Here is an 18,907-nt window from a genome sequence, read left to right on the forward strand (position 1 = left end):
GAGTTTAGGGCTTGTGAAGTTCCAGAAAGGGGGTTATTGAATGCTTCTGAATGCTTCTCCCCTACCTGCAAGTTAAATAGGATTTATTTGGCTTGGAATTTAGACAGTTCCTGGTGCCTAGTTTCTGGGGTCCTTGACTGTGAATCCTGTGGAAGAGGGTGGAATATTCTGGGTGTAAACCTCATGCACTTTCTTGGATTCTCTTGGTTATCTCCCTTCTTTTCTCTTGGTTAGCACCATGCCTAAGCCATGTAGCCTCTCTACTTTCATATCTTTGGTAGAAATTCCATGTAGCAGGCCATGGAGCTGACTTCCCCAGCAGCCATCTGGGCAACAAATGACACAACTGATAAAGGGAATTTGCTGTCTGTGAGGTGTACTTTGGCCAATGGAAAACAGATGAGAGGACAACAGATGGATAAATTCCTTCCAAAACCTTCTATTGGGGAACTGCTCCAGGGTGTAACTTCTCTTTGCAAACACCATGTGCCTAGCAAACATGCCTTTCACTGTCATGTGACCTGCTTTTCTTCATGGCTCATGCAAATCAGTGGTCAACACAGTAATACATTGTCTTGCATTCTCTGCACTCCTTCCCCTGCCACTATCCTGGATTTCCACCTCCCAAAATAGTCATCATTTTAATCCTTGCCTCAGAGACTGCTTTCTAAAGGACTAGGTTCAGACAGAAATAATCAGTCCCCGAATCAACACAGAGTCCTAATAGGTAGTAAAAAAAGCTTGAGGACACAGCTGATTTTTCCTACTTAGCTGCAGGGAACTTAGCCCCAACCTCTGGCTTTCTCTCAGGGGCCCAGTGCCAAGGTCACTAGGTCAAGCCATTTCTGGGCTAATTTCCAAGAAGCTAAGGCTCATTCTACAGACTTTCTTCATGATCCCCTGCATTTTCTGATGAGCATCTAAGACATCCCTTGGGAAAAGCGCTACCCAGGCCTGCAGTCTGCCTTCTGGATCTCTGTGCTCTTAGGCAGATGGAGGGCAGGAGAGCAGAAGTTGAAGGTTCAAAGTTCCATCGACAGATGACCATTTAAAGACTTTGGTCAGTTCAGGCTGCTACAAGGTGGAAGATATTTTAATAACTGTGTCTGAAGGAAGGGATAGGGAGAAAAAGAGTGACCCTCTGCCCTTTCTGAGTTTGCACTCAGACAGACTTAGTCACCCAGTCAGCCCTTCCAGGATATGGGCTAGATGGAAAATCCAAATCAGGCCTTAGACCGAAAGGTAGCTGCATGGCCTGCACAGGCTCTAAGCTCCCTAAGCCCAACAGGTTTCCTCCTTCACTGGCTCTCCTGAAGAACTCCAGGCTGTGTAATGGAATATAAAATATACCGGCCATGCAAGGAGACCCAGAGGCTACAAACAGCCTCTGAGTCCCTGCTGGAGTTCCTCACATCACAATGGAAGCCCGCACCAGTCAGAAGAGTAGATGTCCAAAGATCACAACTGAAGCCCGGAAGGATCAAGGAGATTCAGTGATCTTCACATCATAGCACCCTCTTTTGGAGGTTATTGCATGCATGTTCTGCTGCCCTGAGACAGGGGTGAGCCTCCAGGTCTGGTCAGAGCACACAGCAGAGCCAGAGCCATTTCCAAGGTCAAAGGTCACCAAACCCATCTCAGACCAAAAGTCTTTGCTCCTCATATCCAGGACACCCAGGTTGCATCCAAGGAGAGAAATTCATTCTAGGAGCCCTGCAGAAGGCTAAAGACTCTCCTGACAGTCCCTAAGCTCTGGAGGTTATCAGAGGGCCCCATATTCAGTGTCAACTGAAAGAATCTCCTCAGGCATTCTTTGATGATTTGACCTCAGTGTGATAACAGGTCATATCTGGAGGGAAAGGAGTGAAGCAAGCTGCCTATTGCTGGACGGAATGAGCGTATTCTTGGTTGCCTCAGTACTGTCCTAAGAATCTCCTTGGGGCTGAGCCCAGGAGCCAGTACAACTCAGGGATTTTATTATATATATATATATAATAATAATAATATATATATATATATATATTTTTTTTTTTTTTTTTTTTGGTATCAGGGATTGAACCCAGGGGGATTTAACCACTTAGCCACATCTCCAGTCCTTCTTGTATATTTTATTTTGAGACAGGGTTTCGCTAAGTTACTTAGGGCCTTGCTAAATTGCTGAGGCTGGCTTTGAACTTGTGATCTTTCTGCCTCAGGCTCTTGAACCACTGGAATTACAGGTGTGCACCACTGCACTTGGCTCCACTCAAGGATTTTGACTGTCTGGTGAGGGCCAAGGTCACTGGAAGATGAATGTGCCATGAGTCAAATAGGAATTCTGACTTTATGAGCACCACCATAAACAGGCCACTATGGAAGCCATGAAGTTGAAGGGAGGGGAATGGTTAAAGTGTGATGCTAGAGATGTAAACCACATTTCTGAAGGCTACAAAAAGACTCTAGGAAGAAGACTCAGCAAGATTCTTGATGATGGTTACTAGTTCACAGAGAACCCAGGAATCAGAGAATCCATATATCAGGTAAAGAGAGATCAGGGACTGCTGGATTTCTAAGGCAATCTTTATCCCAAAACCATGTCAAAGGGAGGTGGGATATTACAGTTATAGATGGGTCATCTTAGGGATGTCCATAAAGAACAACAGATAATAAAGGAAATATTTCCCCCATGGAAAGGACCAAAAGCAATTGATTTTATTGATCAAGAAATTGACTCCACTGTCTAGAAGGATGTGCTATATGCTGTAGATTAGATTGTTTTCTCTTCTCACTTATTCCAAATGGAAGAGTTTTTTTAAACTGTATTCCATCTTGGTTATATAGGTGTAGCTAAATTTATCTTTTATCTATAGGTTGCAAAATCTTAATAAGTCACATCCATACCTGATCAAGAATTGCACATCACTAAGAGACCCTGAACTGAGTAAAGCAACTAGATATGACACTGTTTTCTCTACAATTGAGAAGTGGGTGAGTATGTTTTTGGTTGAGTTTAGGATCACCGCATTGTTAGGTAGGCACATTTTTGAAATTGTATGCTCATTAAGAAAAGTATAGGTGGATGAAATAAAGGGTGAAATATAGTGGACACATTTTGCTTATCTTCCCATCATTCCTTCCTTTGGGGACCCATTTCTCTTCCTTCTCATAGTCCTGGTGAAGCTGTAAATTATGGTGGCCCAGTCTTCCATCCTAGAGGTAGGTGCATGTCCAAAACTGGCCAAAGTCTTCCCTAGGATTTCAGAGCTAGAGCTAGTTAGACCAAAAAGAAGGAAGTAAAGTCAAGAGATAGAGTAATCATCATTTGAACCTCTAGACATTCATGTCTGAAGGCAGACACATCCTTTGATTTATCAGTTTTGCACACTGATTAATTTCCTATTGGCTTAAGCATGTTTGAGTTGAGTTTTTGACACTTGGAACAGAAAAAGTCCAGACTAATACATGTACACACAAACAGAGACACAAATACCATGTGTTCAAATTTGAACATTATACAAGTCTTCCACAATCTTATTAGGGGTCGGCAAACTTTTTGTCTAAAGGACAAAATAACTATTTTAGGCTTTGTGAGCCACATATGGCCTTTGTCTCATTTTATTTTTCTTTGCTTAGAAAACACTTTAAAAATATAAAAACCATTAGTTTGTATATAATATAAAATAGGCCATAGGCCAGATTTGGCCCACAGGTCCATAGTTTGCTGACCCCTGGTCTAGAGCACAGCAACCTCTGATGCTATGGAGTCAGTTGGCCAGTTCATAGTTCAAACCCTAAAGTATGAAGCAAAATACCCTAAATGTCATTTTGGTGCAAGTATCTCAACATGACTCAGTAATGAGTTAAGATTCAGGGTAGAGTTTGAAATGGGTAAATCTTATCTTGTACCCATTATCTGAAACATGGTAGAATAATATGAGAGAAATAAATGGTAATCATTATTATTTCTTGGTAAATAAAGATAACTTTTCAAAATGATGCAGCTGTCCAAAGGCTTTGTCCAAATTTGTCTCAGTTCATCCTTGGTGACACTCCTACTTCTTTTGTTTGTTTCTGATGCCAGGGGTTGAACGTAGGGGTGTTTAACCATTGAGCCACATTCCAGCCCCTTTTTTATATTTTATTTTGAGATAGGGTCTTGCTAAGCTGCTTAGGGCCTTGCTAAGTTGCTGAGGCTGGCCTGGAACTCATGATCCTCCTGCCTCAGCCTCCTGAGCCGGTGGGATTACAGGTGTGTGTCAACATACCCAGCATACTCGCCCTTCTTAATATCCTTTGGGAGACTTTCTCTGATCTCCCCTGCCAATAGGCCTAAGTTTAGTTTTTTTCTTCTGTGGCTCTTCATTGTAACTGCATTCATGGCCTATCTTTCCCCTTACTCCAGGTGTGTGGCCTGCACCTAGGTCCCAGCACCCACGGCCATGTTTAGCACCTAACACTGAGAGCACCCTATGCCTATAGGTGAGGATCTGTTCAAGTGTACAGGGGCTGCGTGTGTTTGGGGTGCTCCAATTATGTGTCAGCATTATGCTGGTATACACATCCCTTCAAGAGTGGTTCCTCTCAGTTGAAAATTACTGGTGGATGTACACTATGCCTTACCTGGTAATGTTATTTTTGATTCCCATTCCCTCCAAAAATGAGTCAAAGACAAGAGGAACAGGTGGGAACAAGTTTTCTTAGAAACCATTATGCAGGAAGAATCTTCTGACCCCACCCCACATCCATTACTGTCTGAATGTTATCATATCAGAGACCTCCAGCCTCAGCAACATCTGGGGACTACAGAGCCCCCACACACAGCTGGGGCCTCAGACTAGGCTTATTCATTTCTATGGGGTGGAGGGGAAATCATCCCCCTGGAAAAAAGTATGTGCAAGGCCCTGTGGGCACAGGAAAGGCTGACCAAGGCAAGGTGAATCACGGTGTTCTAAGCGGAATCTTTTGCCCATCTCACAGAAGCAGGCAGGAAGCACCACCATTGATCAGCTTTATATGGCACCCACTGGATACAACGGACAGACAAAGACGGACAGACAGAGCACACACCACTTCTAAGCTGAACACTGCTCACCGTCTAAAAGCACCTTGGATAAGCACATATGAGACACTCTTGCATAGGAAAGATGTACTTTTTAAAGGAATGAAGAAGTATTTTGGCAAAACATCTACTTCCCTCCTAGGTCCTGGGTAAAAAGGGACCCCTAATTCTGAAGCTTCTACATATTGAAAATTATCCCCTTCTCAATGGCAGTATATACAGTAGCAAACCTTCCAAGTCTGTTGTCACAGCCCTCTACATATATCTTGAATCTACTTTACAGGTAGGCAAACTTAGACTAAGAGACAGAAGGTGGCCTGGAGCAAGGGGACACTGGGGCTGGTTCAAGGGGAGGAGAAATAGGAGATGTCTCAGTTCAGCCAAAGGCAAGGCCTCTGTCTATCTGGACTGAATGGGATGAAAAAAATTCACGTGACCGAAACTCCCTCTTTCTTCCTGTCTGGAGAAGCAGTGGTTCCAGGGGAAAAACCATTGATAAGGAAAGGAAGATTACCACTTCTGCTGCCCAGGAGGTCTTGTAGGATGACAAAACCAGGGTAGGCCTGAATTCCTCTTGGGGTCTCCTCAGGGATGACCTCTGAGGCTGGAGATTGGAGATTGTGTGTTCACTGCTTCCATAACCCTCTTGTTACTTGGACCTCAGGTCCTTAATTATCTTTAAAAGGGAAGGCGGGGAGTGGTTTAAGAGGGGATGAGACACAAGACAATCTTTCCACAGCCTCCCACTGCCTAGGCTGAGGCTATCGAAGGTCTCCTTCACCCTGTCTCCTAGGGATATTTAAAGGCAGCTTTTATGAGACTCTATACTGTCTTTTTTATTTCTCTTGTGTTTTTCTTGTTTTAGTTTATATAGATATATATATATATATTCTTAAAAAAGCAATAGTCCTTTGGTCCCTAAACTCTAAGGAATGATATGATTTTGAAAGAAGTTAATCTGGGCTTCCCTTGTGGAGAAGCCCTTGGCACCCCCAAGGCCTTCTGCTGGTTCCCCAGTCAGTCCTCAACCAGCCCTAGTTGCCCTGACAGCCTGAGCTCTCTGCCACAGGTGCAGAACAACCCACTTGATAAGAACAATCCTTGAGTGGCCTGAGCCCCAGGCACCAGCCTCGGGTCTGATCCACTTCCATCTGCAGCTGCTCCTTCCGGAAGGGCTGCTCCAGCGTTTCTGTGCTTTTTCTTCCCTTTCTTCTCACTCTTCAGTTTCTGTTGTTGGGTATTAATTGATAAGGAGAGAGGGGGGAGGTAAAAATCACCCTAGAGGGAAAGACAAGAGCAGCCTGCCCGCTTAGTGACAATGCTGATGAGTAGCTGGGTCTCTCTTCCTGGCAGCAGCCTGGTACACTAAAGCCAGATCCTGGGTCCTAGGCAGATGACTCCAGCCAATGTCCCTGCAAAGGGTTCCTGGGGCAGTTTAAGTGATGCAAGGCCAGGTGAACCTTCAGGGGTAGTGAGCACATCTCTAAAAGTTGCAGGCAGCCTTCTAAGGACCCATTACCTAGTCAGAGACTAGAACTTGTCACCTCTGTCCATCACCCACCAGGCCCTGCCTCTTAAGTATATTTGCTTCTCTCCCCTCATCTCCAAGTTCACTGTCATTACCTCAGCCCTCATATCTTCTCAAACTCAATGGTTCTCCACCACCTAGAGACTATAAGGCTACAAGAGGCTAAAAGACTCTTCAAAAACTAGCCCAAATCTCACTCCCAGGACCCTCTCCAGGGCCTTTCCTGTATCTCCTGTGGAGACAGGAATGTTGTCTCATTTATCTCATTCCTCAGAATAAAGGAAAAGCACAAAGTCTCCATTCAAGGATTCCTTCTAGTCCTGGCTCCTCTTTTTATCCTATTTGCTTGGCATCCATCTGATACTCACCTTTCTGTGGCTGGTTAGTAAGAGCAGATCAGTAAGGCCGGTTGGCATCCTTAGGCCTCTTTAGCTGGACCTTGAGCCTCTTCATGCCAATTTGAAAGCCATTCATGGCCTGAATAGCAGTCTGGGCACTGGTTGGATTGTCAAAACTAACAAACCCTAGGCATGGGGGTGGGCAGAGAGGTTAGCTGTGAAACCTGCCTAGCAGGGCCTCCTTTCTATTTGACTGATCCCCCCTCATTTCCCAAGTTCCTCAGGCCAGTTCTACCAAATATTAACCCCCTCCCCATTTTTATGTGTATACATGCATACCCAGAAGAAGCACACTCATAAAGGCAGATGGTCTGAGATTCCTAAGGTGTGATTCTTGAAAGGATGGGAGGTAACTCTGTGGGAGGAGCCGGGTAGGGTGTTGGTTGGGTCTTTCTCTGTCTTTCCCTGGCTTGGGTTGGCTGTTGCCCTCTACTACTCCCATTCTAATCCTCAGAATTGCAGCTGGAGTTGGAGGGCATCTCTGGTCCCAGACAGATGACTTTGGCTCTGGTCAAACTCCAAAGCTCTGATTTGGTTGAATACCTTCTAGACACCTGAGTTTCCCAAGTGAACATGAAAGAAGTCTTGTTCTTGGTCTAGGCTTAGCCCCATCTCTGGTCTGTGATCCCACTTTGTGCCACACATGCAGTTGCTGGAAATCACTGCCTTATTGTAGGGTCTGTAAGGGGATTCTGAGGCCAGGAGTGGGAGAAGTCAAGGTATAGGGCTCAGCTCACCAAAACATTTGCTCTGGTTGGTGGCTCGATCCACAAAGACTTTGGCAGAGACAACAGCTCCAAAGGGCAGGAATGTCTGTATGAGTTCTGCATCACCAAACTCCTGAGGCAGGTGATAGATGAAGAGATTACAGCCTTCGGGGCCTGCAGGAACAGTAGCAGGCTGGTTCAGGGAAGGGACCCCGAGTCCAACCCCACCAGGCTCTGATCTCCAGCCCCCAGTCCCTCACCTTCTCTTTGCTGCTGGGGCAGGGCTGAAGGCTGCTGGGGAAAAGCTGTGCTCACTGGGGCATAGGCCGACGGATAGGCTGCTGGAGACAGAGGTGGGAGTGGGCAATGATCCCCAGGAGCCATCCCCCAAACAGGACCCAGGCCATTTTTGATCAGTTCAAACCAGTCTACCGTAACCCTTGTCCCAAGAGAGGTTTTTGGGGTGTGGGGTGAGTTGGATGGGAGGGTTCACTCCTCAGAACAGAGACTAAACCTCCCCTATTTCTTTCTGGGGCCCTTCAACCCCCCAGGCCGCGTAGCGCCAAGTGAAACCTGCATAGTGGTGCATCCCAGCGTAGGCCTGCTGCAGGGGGTCAGCCACACCAGGGCTCTGGGCTGGGGAGAGAGGGGCGCGAGGCCCATGGTGAAGGCGGGTGGGCAGGGGCAGGTGAGAGACAGGGAGTGTGGGAGGTGGTGGGCTGTTGTGAGAGGCAGCAGGGATGATGGAGGAGTCCCTTCCCCAAAGCAGAGCCCTGCCCCCCATTCCCTGCTCACTACTCCAGTGAAGGGAGAATTGGGCAGAGAGGGGTGGGTTGGGGTGGCCCACCTGGATAAGGGGAGAGCCCATTATTGTAGAGAGTGTCGGAGCCTGGCTGCCCGTTGGTCTGGGGAGTCAATGGGCCGAATCCATTGACCCCAATGGTTGCTGGAAGGCCGGCCAGAGCGCCAGGACCGCTGCCGGGCTGAGAGTTGGCTGTTGGTGGTGAAAGAGGTGTGAGTCAGGCTGTGGGCCACCCTCCCCTCCCCAGCTGCTGCTTCAGGGTACTGGAGTCATACCTGTTGCAGGCAACAGTGGCGCAGCCACCAGGCTGAAAGCCGCCACGTGCTGCATCTGGGCTGCCACTGCAGCCACTGGGCCTAGGCCTGGGCCCTGTGCAGCTGCCAGCAGGGCCGCCTGGTGCTGCAGGATCTTTGGGAAAGAACAAGGGCGTGTTGGAGGGTTTCGCAACCGGCAGCTGCCTTGGCTCTCAAATCCCTAACCTGGCCCAGCCACCTGCCCACTGGTGCCGCCTAGGCCAGGCACCTACCGCCGTGGTGTAGGCGCCACAGGCCCCAAGCGGCAGTGGTGCCGGGTGGAAGGCGCCCAGCTGGCCAGCCATCTGCTGCATCCGCCGCAGCGCTCGCTCGCGGTCTGTGTCCGCCAGCTTGACCACGAGACTGGACGAGGCACCCTGGACGGGTAGGGCAGGGTAGGCCGCAGTGACTGGTCCTGACCCCAGCCCGGTCTCTGGGTCAAGCGCCTTTCCCATCAGGCCCTTGGCCCAGGGTACCGAGCACATATGGGAGGAGAAACCCATCCCCGCCCCACTGGCCTCACCCTTGGCCCAGGCACCCGCCCTCACCGCCATAGTCCGACTGCCGTGCAGACCCTGGATGGCCGCCTGAGCTTCCCCTTGACTCCCGAACTTGACAAAAGCACAGCCTGGGACAGGATAGAGGGATGGGTGGCTCAGGACAGAGGGGCCAAAGGATCATGTGGCCCAGACTGTGAAAACGTCACCAGGTAATCCCAGTGGGCAGTTTAGGTCACCTTTACTGGTGCCGTCAGGACTCCGCAGGACTGTGCACTCCTCAATATGACCGAAGGGCTGGAACAGGCGTCTGACATCCTCCTCACCCTGCTGCTTGCCCAGCATCCCCACGAACAGCTTCCGGTCCTCTGGGGACAAAGCCATGAATGACCTGAGACTCCAAGTCTTCCTTGACTCCCCAGAGTAGACTAAAGAGCTTGGGAAAGTAGCTCACCAGTCTAGCTTTTAGGGAAGAAGTGTTGGAAAGGAGAAGGCCCTGGGGCTCCTAGGTTGGGTCTCTCAGGGGCAAGATGACTAGGTAGATCTAGAGGAAAGGAACTCAGCTCAGATTTCCATCAGGAAAACCTGGTTCCTGGAGAAACCCAGAAAGATTCATTGTTGCTCTTGTGGGGAGTGATACTGTCTTGATACCTTTGAGCCAGTAGATCCCTATATGCATCATTTTATGTTTAGCCTTTCTGTTGTTAGTTTGAGAAATGCTGTTTCAGACCTTCCTGGAGGTATTAGAGGAGGGGTGCTCGGAGAAGGCCTTTGTATTCAGACTGGGTCCAGAGAAGTACACCTTTGCTGGTCAGCCTGGTAGTAGTGGCTAGAATTAATGTCCCTTCCTGCTCAAATCAAGAAGAGTTCGGAATTAAGAGAGCAGAAAACAGTTGTTTTATTCTACTGCCTCATCCTCAGACACTGAACTGTGGAATGATGCATCCTCACCACCAGCACCAAATCCAACCTGGTGTTGCTTCCCAAAGGCCTATAGAGGAAGCTTGGGTTTCTGAGCTGCCAACATTAGCATTTTCCCCTTTATACTTGATGAATCTCTAACCCCTTTCCTTAATTCCCACTTCTACCAACACATCCCATCCTCTAGCTTCCAGGACCCTCTCTGAAACCTGTTAACTCCTCCATGACTTCCCTTGTCCTCTTACCCTGATCTTTTCCCCAAGTGTTCATACTATGGAAAAGCAAATTCTGCCCATTGACCTAGATGACCATCTTAAAAAAAGTCTGATCCCTCTGTGTACTTGCTGTGGGAGTGGCAGAGTTGCAGGAAAGAGACTGTAAGCTAAGTCTGTGTTCCCCTGAAGAAAACTGGAGGGCTAGGGTTAGAAACAAGGTTTTAACTGCATATCTAGCAAGTTAGGCCTCTACAACACTATCCAGGATCCTGGGATAGAAGGTACAGCCTACTGACCTTGCTGGTTAAGTCTAGCTCCTCTTTGCACTCTGAATTTGGGATGGGGCTTGCCCATGTATGGAGTGATACATATTAGAAGAGAAGGGGTGGGGGAAATCTGGCTTCAGGCATCATCTTCAAGATCTTAGAGCTCAGAAAAAAAATACATAGTAAACTCCTTTACTCTTTGACAAGCTTGGTTAGGCAGATGGGGGTCCTTGAATTCTGTGTGCAGGGAAAACAAGTCTGGTGGGGGACACAAACTGAAGTCCCAATGACAGTGAAATGGAAGTATAGACTAAACAAAGTTAGCAATGGAGGGAAGCCCAACAAGGATAGGTGTGTGTCCATATTTCAAGTGGTTTGTTTGGGATTTGGCCTTAGTTGCCCTGGGGATCCTGAAATGTTTGTCAATGCTGTGTCTGTGTGGTGGGCAGAGGCTGCAGTGCATATGTGGCAGGTAGAATGTGTTCCAGCAGAATCCACCCTCTGTCCAAAGAGGTACTTCCCAGTGATCCTGCAGGGAAGGGGATGGATAATGCACTTGTGGTTGAAATTCTGAATGTACCTTTTTGTGGTGAGAGTACAATTCAGTGAGTGTTCTTTGCTTCTGGGGGTGTTAGCCACAGAATATTGCCCTTGGAATGGATCTTTGATTTCTCAAACTTTTTTTAAGTGGTGGAATACATTGTTCCAATAAAAATATTAGGATGAGGCTCAAAATGTAGGGGGAAAGTAGACCTTCTCTGACTGAAGCCAGAAAAGGGGGACTAAAGTCCCTCCTGCTTAATCTTTCCCTATTACCCCATAGAGGGGACTCAAAGGAAAGCCCTTTGAAACCATTAACATAGATGATAAAGAATAGAGTGCCAGATAGTGTGCAGGGGGATCTGAGATCATCCTGTTCAGAAACCTGAGAGAACAAGAAAAGACTTTCATGAATCTCAACCAATCTAATGTTCATGATTTTGCCTTGATATTGGGGAACAGGTCTGTTCTGAGCTATGACACTAAAATATGACAGTGTAACAGCAAGAGTCATAGAAAGGACTAGAGAAGATCGTGGGGACATCCACAGTCATGAGAGTGTTCACAGAGTCCTAATGTAGCTAGAGGATGTGTTATTGGGTAGGGTCTATAAGATATTGATGGTCCCCAGATAAGATGTCATGCCATGTGGACCAGAATCCTATTAGCCCATATGTAAGGAGAGAGATCACAGGCTGAGATGAAGCTCCCAACACAAGAAACAAGTTTGTATGGAAAATAACAATCTGATCCTTCATTTGTGCTTCCCCTTGTTGCTGTTTCTGCTTATGATGGTCAGCTGAAGCTCATGTCATAGCCCATGAAATTCTCTGATCCTTTTTCTCCAATGAGACTACATTGAATTAAGAATTTCCATTTTCATGTCAAAGCACTGACCCTATGGTTCTGGACCACTGGGCTACACAGGACTTGACACTGAAATGATCACCTATAATGGGCTAGAATCTATGTTGCCTATTTCCTAGATATTACCTTGGAAGTAGTATTATCTTTTCTACTTTACAGAAATTTGATAATGTTTGCCAGGAGCATGAGCTAGGTCACAGTGACCACGAGCCTCAGGTAATCCAGAAATAGATAAGTTTCTCAAGAGACCTGATCAAAGAACGTACAGGCTATCCCTGAAAGTAGCCTCCAAATTCACATTCCTGAAGATGTGGGACTGATTGATGCCTACCTAGAGAGATGTACAATCTCCTCTAGGTCAAACTCTACCAGTTTGGTAAAAAGAGAATGTAACAAGCATGGCATTATGGTCCATGCCTGTAATCCCAGCTACTCTGGAGGCTGAGGCAGGAAGATTGCAAGTTCAAGGCCAGTCTGGGCAATGTAGTGAGATGCTGTCTCAAAATAAAAAGGGTCAAGGATATGGCTCAATATTGCCTAGCATGTGCAAGGCCCTGGGTTCAATCCAGTACCAGGGGAGGGCAGAGGGGGATGCTACAAGGGGCAAGTCATAAAAATCTGAATAGGAGCATCCCATGGGTTGTGGGTAGGTCACAATCTAAAGATGGGAATATCAGACATGGAGGTTCAATCTTCCTTGAGTGGAAGGAATTGGAAGGCACTCTCAGCCTGGAGATGAGACATAGTTGGAAAGCCATACAGTTGAATGGTATAACTGCATTTTCCTGTTTTCAATTAATGTGTACTCCTTGTTCCTCTCTAAAATCTTTTTAAAACCTAAACAAGTAGCTTAGGCTCACATAGACTCCTCCATGAAAATGCCTTTCATCATGGTCATGTGGGTCAGGAATTATAATGCAGAAAATGATAGGTTCAAAAGTCCATAAATCCAAGCCAAGTCAGTCTAGTTCATCTTCTTTAGAAAGAGCACTAGGATGATGTTCAAGAAAGGAGGTTGTGCCTGAGGTGTCCAAGTTTCTGGTTTCTAAACCCCCTCATACCCACTCACCTCCATGTTGATTTGGTGTCATGATTGTAGGGACAGAGTAGGGAAAGGTCTCAGCCTTTGAGTGTCAACCATCAAACCTATCCTGAAAATACTAGTTCACCTTTCAGTCCAAATACCATCTCACAAAGTCCTGCTGGTGGCAGCAAAGAACCTCTCCTCTGGTGTTATTAGTGATGAGTGCAGTAGAAGAAACCAAGGAAAACAAAGAAAATGAATGAAGGAATATCCAGGACAGGCAGAGTCTCCTGATATGATAAAGATCAAAAAGGACCTTTTTTTTTTTTTTTTTGGGTGCTGGGGATCGAACCCAGGGCCTTGTGCTTACAAGGCAAGCACTCTACCGACTGAGCTATCTCCCCAGCCCCCAAAAAGGACCTTAATTTTAAAAACAAATAACCCAAAGCCTATTAGAATAAATAAATGAATTCATCTAAGTTGCAAGATACAAAATCAATGCTCAAAAATCTGTTGCATTTGTATACATTAACAATCTGAAATGAAAATTAAATAAACAATTCCATTTACAATAGCATGAAGAAGAATAAAATATTTATAAATACGTGTACACTGAAACTACAAACTTGATGGAATGAATTAAAGAAGACAAAAATAAATGGAAAGACATCCCATGTTCATGGATTGGAAGACCTAATATTGTTAAGGTAGCAACACCACTAAAAACAATTTATAAGTTTAATGTAATCCCTTCCAAAATCCAAATGACCTTTCTTTCAGAAATAGAAAAATCCATCCTAAAATTCATACATAATATCAAGGAACCCCAAATGTCAAAAAATATTGAAAAAGAAGATCAATTCCCTAATTTCAAAACCTACTACAAAGCTGCAGTAATTGAAACTATCGTACTGGCATAAAGACAGCCAATATAGACTACGAGAATAGAAGAGAGAACCCATAAATCCTCATATATATGACCAAATGGTTTTTAACAAGTATGCCAAGACAATTCAATGAAGAAAGAACAGTCTTTCAATAAATGGGGATGTGAAAACTGGATATCCACATGCAAAAGAATGAAGTTAAACCCTTACCTTACATCATATACAAAAATTAATTGAAAAGTATCAAAGTCCTAAATATAAGAGCTAAAAACATAGAACACTTAAAACCAGTGGAAAACTTCATGATGTTGGATTTGGCAATTATTTTCTGGACATGGCAACAACAAAAAAAGCACAGGCAACTTGGGCTACATCAATATCAAAAGCTTCGGTGCATAAAAGGATACCATTAGTGGGGTGAAAAGGCAACTTATGAAATGAGAAAAACATCTGCAAATAATATATCTGAAAGTTTTAATATCCAGAATATGTAAAGAACTCCTAAAACTCAATCATAACAATAACAAAAATTGTGATTAAAAATAGGCAAAGGACTTGACATTTCTTTAAAGAAGATGTATGAATGAGCAACAAACATATGAAAAGATGCTAAACATCACTAATCATTACAGAAATGCAAAATCAAAACTATAATGAGGATTGAGATCGTGGCTTAGAGGTAGGGCACTTGCCTTGTATGTGTGAGGTACTGGGTTCAATCCTCAGCACCACATAAAGTGAATAAATAAAATAAAGGGATTGTGTCCATATACAACTAAAAAAATTTTTTTTAACTATAATGAGGTATCATTTCACACCCATTAGAGTAACTGCTATTAAAAAATAGAAAAAATAACAAATATTAGTAAGGGTGTTGAGAAATTGGAATCTTTGTGCACTGTTGTTGGGAAATCAAAATGGAAAACAGTATAGCAGTTCCTCAAAAAATAAAAATATAATTACTATATAATTCATCAATAACTTTTTTGGGTATATGTCCCAAAGTATTGAAAGCAAAGTCTTTTTTAGAACTTTAAAAAAGTAATAATTTTTTGCAAGTACAAGACCCTGGGTTCAATCCCCAGCACCACAAAAAAAAGTAATAATTTATATACTTATGGGATACTATGGGATACTATGTGATGTTTATATATATGTTTTATATATATGTTATATATATATATGTATGTGTATATATATATATATATAGTGGAATGATTAAATTAAGCTACTTAACATATTCATTGCCTCAACTACTCAACTCTTCTATGGTGAAAATGATTAAATTCTAATTCTGAAATGTACTGTACATTATTATTAATTATGGTTGCAATGCTGTGCGATAGATCACCAAAACTTTTTCTTCCTGTTTAACTGAAACTTCCACCCTTTGACCAACATCTTCTCTTTTCTCCATTCTCCCCTCCCATCCACTTCTGTTGACCACCATTTTACTCTCTACTTCTATGAATTCCACTCCTAGATGAGATCATGCAATATTTGTCTTCTGAGATATCAGGGTCTTAATGAAATATTTGCATACTCCTACTCATAATAACATTTTTCACAATAACCAAAGGGGAAAAGCAACCCAAATGTTCACCAACAATGAATTAACAAAATGTGATAAACACATACAATGTACTATTACTCAGCTTTAAGAAAGAAGGGAGGGCTGGGGTTGTAGCTCAGTGGTAGAGCACTTGCCTAGCATGTGTGAGGAACTGGGTTCCATCCTTGGCGTCACATAAAAATAAATAAATAGAATAAAGATATTGTTTCCATCTACAACAGCAACAAAGGAAAGGGAAATCTTGCACATCCTATTACAAGACTGAACCTTGAAGACATACTAAGTGAAATAAGATAGTCAAAAAAGACAAATACTGTACAATTTCACTTCCATGAGGTATCTAGAGAAGTTAAACTCATAGAAACAGAAAGCAGAGTAGCGATCACCAGAGGCTAGAGGGAGGGGGAAATGGGGAGTTGTTTAATGAGTATAGGTTTCAGTTTTGCAAGATGAAAAAGTTCCAGGGACTGATAGCACAAAAATGTGAATATACTTAACACACTTAAATATGTACACTTAAAGTGCCTGACAGTAAATTTCACACTTTGTGTACTGTACTATTAAAAAATAAAGAAGGAGCCAGGCACAGTGGCATATGCCAGTAATCCCAGCAACTCAAGTGGCTAAGGAAGGAGGATCTCAAGTTCAAAGCCAACCTCAGCAACCAAACAAGGCCATAAGCAACTTCATGAGATCCTGCCTCAAAATAAAAAATAAAAAGGACTGGGGATACGGCTCAGTGGCAAAATGCCTCTGAGTTTGGTCTCCATTACCAAAAAAATAAAAATAAAAAATAAAGACAGGTTTTAAGGAAGACTGCCGCAAAGAGTCCTGGAGCAAGAAACAGAACAAGAAATTCCACTGTCCTTTCATCCTGATCCAGGAAAGCCAAGAGGTGAAAAAGATGGACTAATCCTACCTTGTTCCCTTTAAAAGAAAAAAATCTTAGCTTCTAGAGATGCATTTTCCTTTTGCAGGCTGCACATCTATACCTGAAAGACAGTATCATTATAGAAGGCTTGCCAGAGTTTCCCAAGGCCTTGACTTAAAAGAGTTACCACAATCAGCTTTGGGTGACCTGCTCTAAAACTGCAGAAGAGCGCCTCTCTTTACCGCCTGAGGAAGAACATATTTCAGGAAGTGAAGAGTTAACTTGAGCAAAGTCTCAAGCATTCCTGTGAAACCTACCTCGTCAGGTCTTCCTGGAAAAAGTACTTTGTAGAATTAAATATTAAGACCAAAGACAGATATGTCTGTCAACCAATTGTATAAAATGGTTGTTGCTAAGGTCCATGTCTTATTTAAGTCAGATAATATGTTCCAGTATTATAAAACTCTGAAAATTCTACCTCACAATTCATCTTTAGGGTTGGGGCTATAGCAAGGCCCTGAATTCAATCCTCAGAACCACAAAAAAAGAGAAAAATAATCAATTTAATTCAAACATTACATTACATTAGTTACATTAATTTTGTTGTTGTTGTTGTTGTTGTTGTTGATTTTTGGCAGGTGGTACTAGGGATTGAACCCATGGCCTCACACATACTAGATAAGTGCTCTACCACTAAGCTACATTGTTAGACACTAAATAAAGTGGAATCCTAGAAAGAATTTAGAAAAGATAGATAATAATATATGCTTATTATTAAAAAATCAAGACTGATACATAAGCAACTCCTTGCAAATTCAGGCAGAAATTATTTAATTATAGGATGTTGATAGGAGGGATAATGTGAAAACAGATAATTGACTTTTGAGTTAAATCAAATTTCAAGATTAAAAAAGAGATGCAAAATTCAGGTGGTATGGTGCACACCTGTAATAATCCCAGCTACTTGGGAGACTGAGGTAAGAAGATCACAAGTTCAAGGCCAGTCTAGGCAACATAATGAGAACCATCTCAAAAAATAAACAAATAAAGCTAGGGATATAGTTCAGTTGGTAGAGTGCTTGCCTTGCAAGCACAAGGTCCTGTGTTCAATCCCCAGCACCACAAAATAAATATAAATAAAAATAAATAAACAAATAGAAATGAAAAAGAGATGCCTCTAAGTATATTTTAATATCCTCAGAGAATGTTTTAAATTTGAAGGTAAAAAAAAAAAATAGCTGAGCCCAGTGACACACCTGTAATTCCAGTGATCTGGGAAGCTGAGGCAGGAAGATCCCAAGCTGGAAGCTAGCCTGGACAATTTAGGGAGACCATGTTTCAAAATAAAATAAATAGGGTTGGGAGCTGGGCATGGTGGCGCATGCCTGTAATCCCAGCAGCTCAAGAGGCTGAGGCAGGAGGATCGTGGTTCCAAGCCATCTTCAGCAACTTAGCAAAGCCCTAAGCAACTCAGTGAAACCCTGTATCTAAATAAAATACAAAAAAGGGCTGGGGATGTGGCCCAGTGGTTGAGTGTCCCAGGGTTCAATCCTCAGTACCAATGAATGAATGAATGAATGAATGAATGAATGAATGAATGAATAAATAAATAAATAGAACTGGGGGTGTAGTTCAGAGGTACACTGCTTGCCTAGCATGTACCAGGCTTTGGGTTCAATCCCCAGTAGTAGTAGTACTACTAGTACTTAAAAACAATTAAAAATAAAAAATCTAAAGTGGAAAGAGTACACCAATTGATTACTTAACCTATTACTATATCTTAGGCATCTTGGATACATTCATTGGATAAAAAATGCAGCCAAGTTGGAAAAGTGGAACAAGCAGAGCAATCACCAATGTGATTTATGAATTTATTGATTCTATGTTATGAAATCTGAATGAGAGGAAAAATATACAGGCATTCGATAATTGTGAAGATTTTGCCTTATGACTAAAAAATACTTTTACTCTAATACTGTATTTACAGTTTAACATATTATTAGTGTTTCCAAAGTAATGTAAGTTAAGAAAAATCAACAACATATCCCATGCTGAAAGCAAATAAAACAGACTCATTTAGTTACAATTGTCTGAGGAATTTGGCAATCCTAACTTCTGCCCTCAGATAATCTGAGGTTAATATTTTGAAATACATGAATCTTGGATTTTTGTGTAGACAGATATTTATTTACTTATTTAATTTGAAGTGGGGGGATACCAGGGATTGAACTCAGGGGCACTCCACCACTGAGCCACATCCTCAGCCCTATTTTGTATTTTATTTACAAAATAAATACAGGGTCTCACTGGGTTGCTTAGAGCCTCACTTTTGCTGAGGCTGGCTTTGAACTTGGGATCCTTCTGCCTCAGCCTCCCGAGCCACTGGGATTACAGGCTTGCGCCACCGCATCCAGCTACTTATTTAATTTTGAGATGGGATCTTGCTGTTGCCCAGGCTGGTCTCCAACTCGTGGGCTCAA

The 18,907-nt window shown here is 43.5% G+C and overlaps 1 protein-coding gene across 6 annotated transcripts in view; it reads right to left on the reverse strand.

Moving 5' to 3' along the window:
- Positions 1–4,656: 4,656 nt before the first annotated feature.
- The window catches only part of CELF6 (CUGBP Elav-like family member 6), a 31,430-nt gene continuing 17,179 nt past the window's right edge, over positions 4,657–18,907 (reverse strand). The window contains exons 4-13 of one of the 6 annotated variants that reach the window (XM_079122890.1): positions 9,503–9,631; positions 9,315–9,394; positions 9,000–9,143; positions 8,749–8,881; positions 8,519–8,665; positions 8,245–8,307; positions 7,932–8,012; positions 7,702–7,845; positions 6,935–7,090; positions 4,657–6,265 (exon numbers count right to left, since the gene is read on the reverse strand). In XM_079122890.1, the coding sequence (XP_078979016.1) occupies positions 6,963–7,090; positions 7,702–7,845; positions 7,932–8,012; positions 8,245–8,307; positions 8,519–8,665; positions 8,749–8,881; positions 9,000–9,143; positions 9,315–9,394; positions 9,503–9,631 (1,049 nt within the window). In that variant the 3' untranslated portion in view covers positions 4,657–6,265; positions 6,935–6,962. Of the gene's footprint in view, positions 6,266–6,934; positions 7,091–7,701; positions 7,846–7,931; positions 8,013–8,244; positions 8,308–8,518; positions 8,666–8,748; positions 8,882–8,999; positions 9,144–9,314; positions 9,395–9,502; positions 9,632–18,907 lie in introns of those variants that run through there. The other 5 variants (XM_079122892.1, XM_079122891.1, XM_079122893.1 and 2 more) reach the window with 5 other exon arrangements.

This window comes from Sciurus vulgaris, assembly GCF_902686455.1.
Source record: "Sciurus vulgaris genome assembly, chromosome: 2".
NCBI lineage: Eukaryota > Metazoa > Chordata > Mammalia > Rodentia > Sciuridae > Sciurus > Sciurus vulgaris.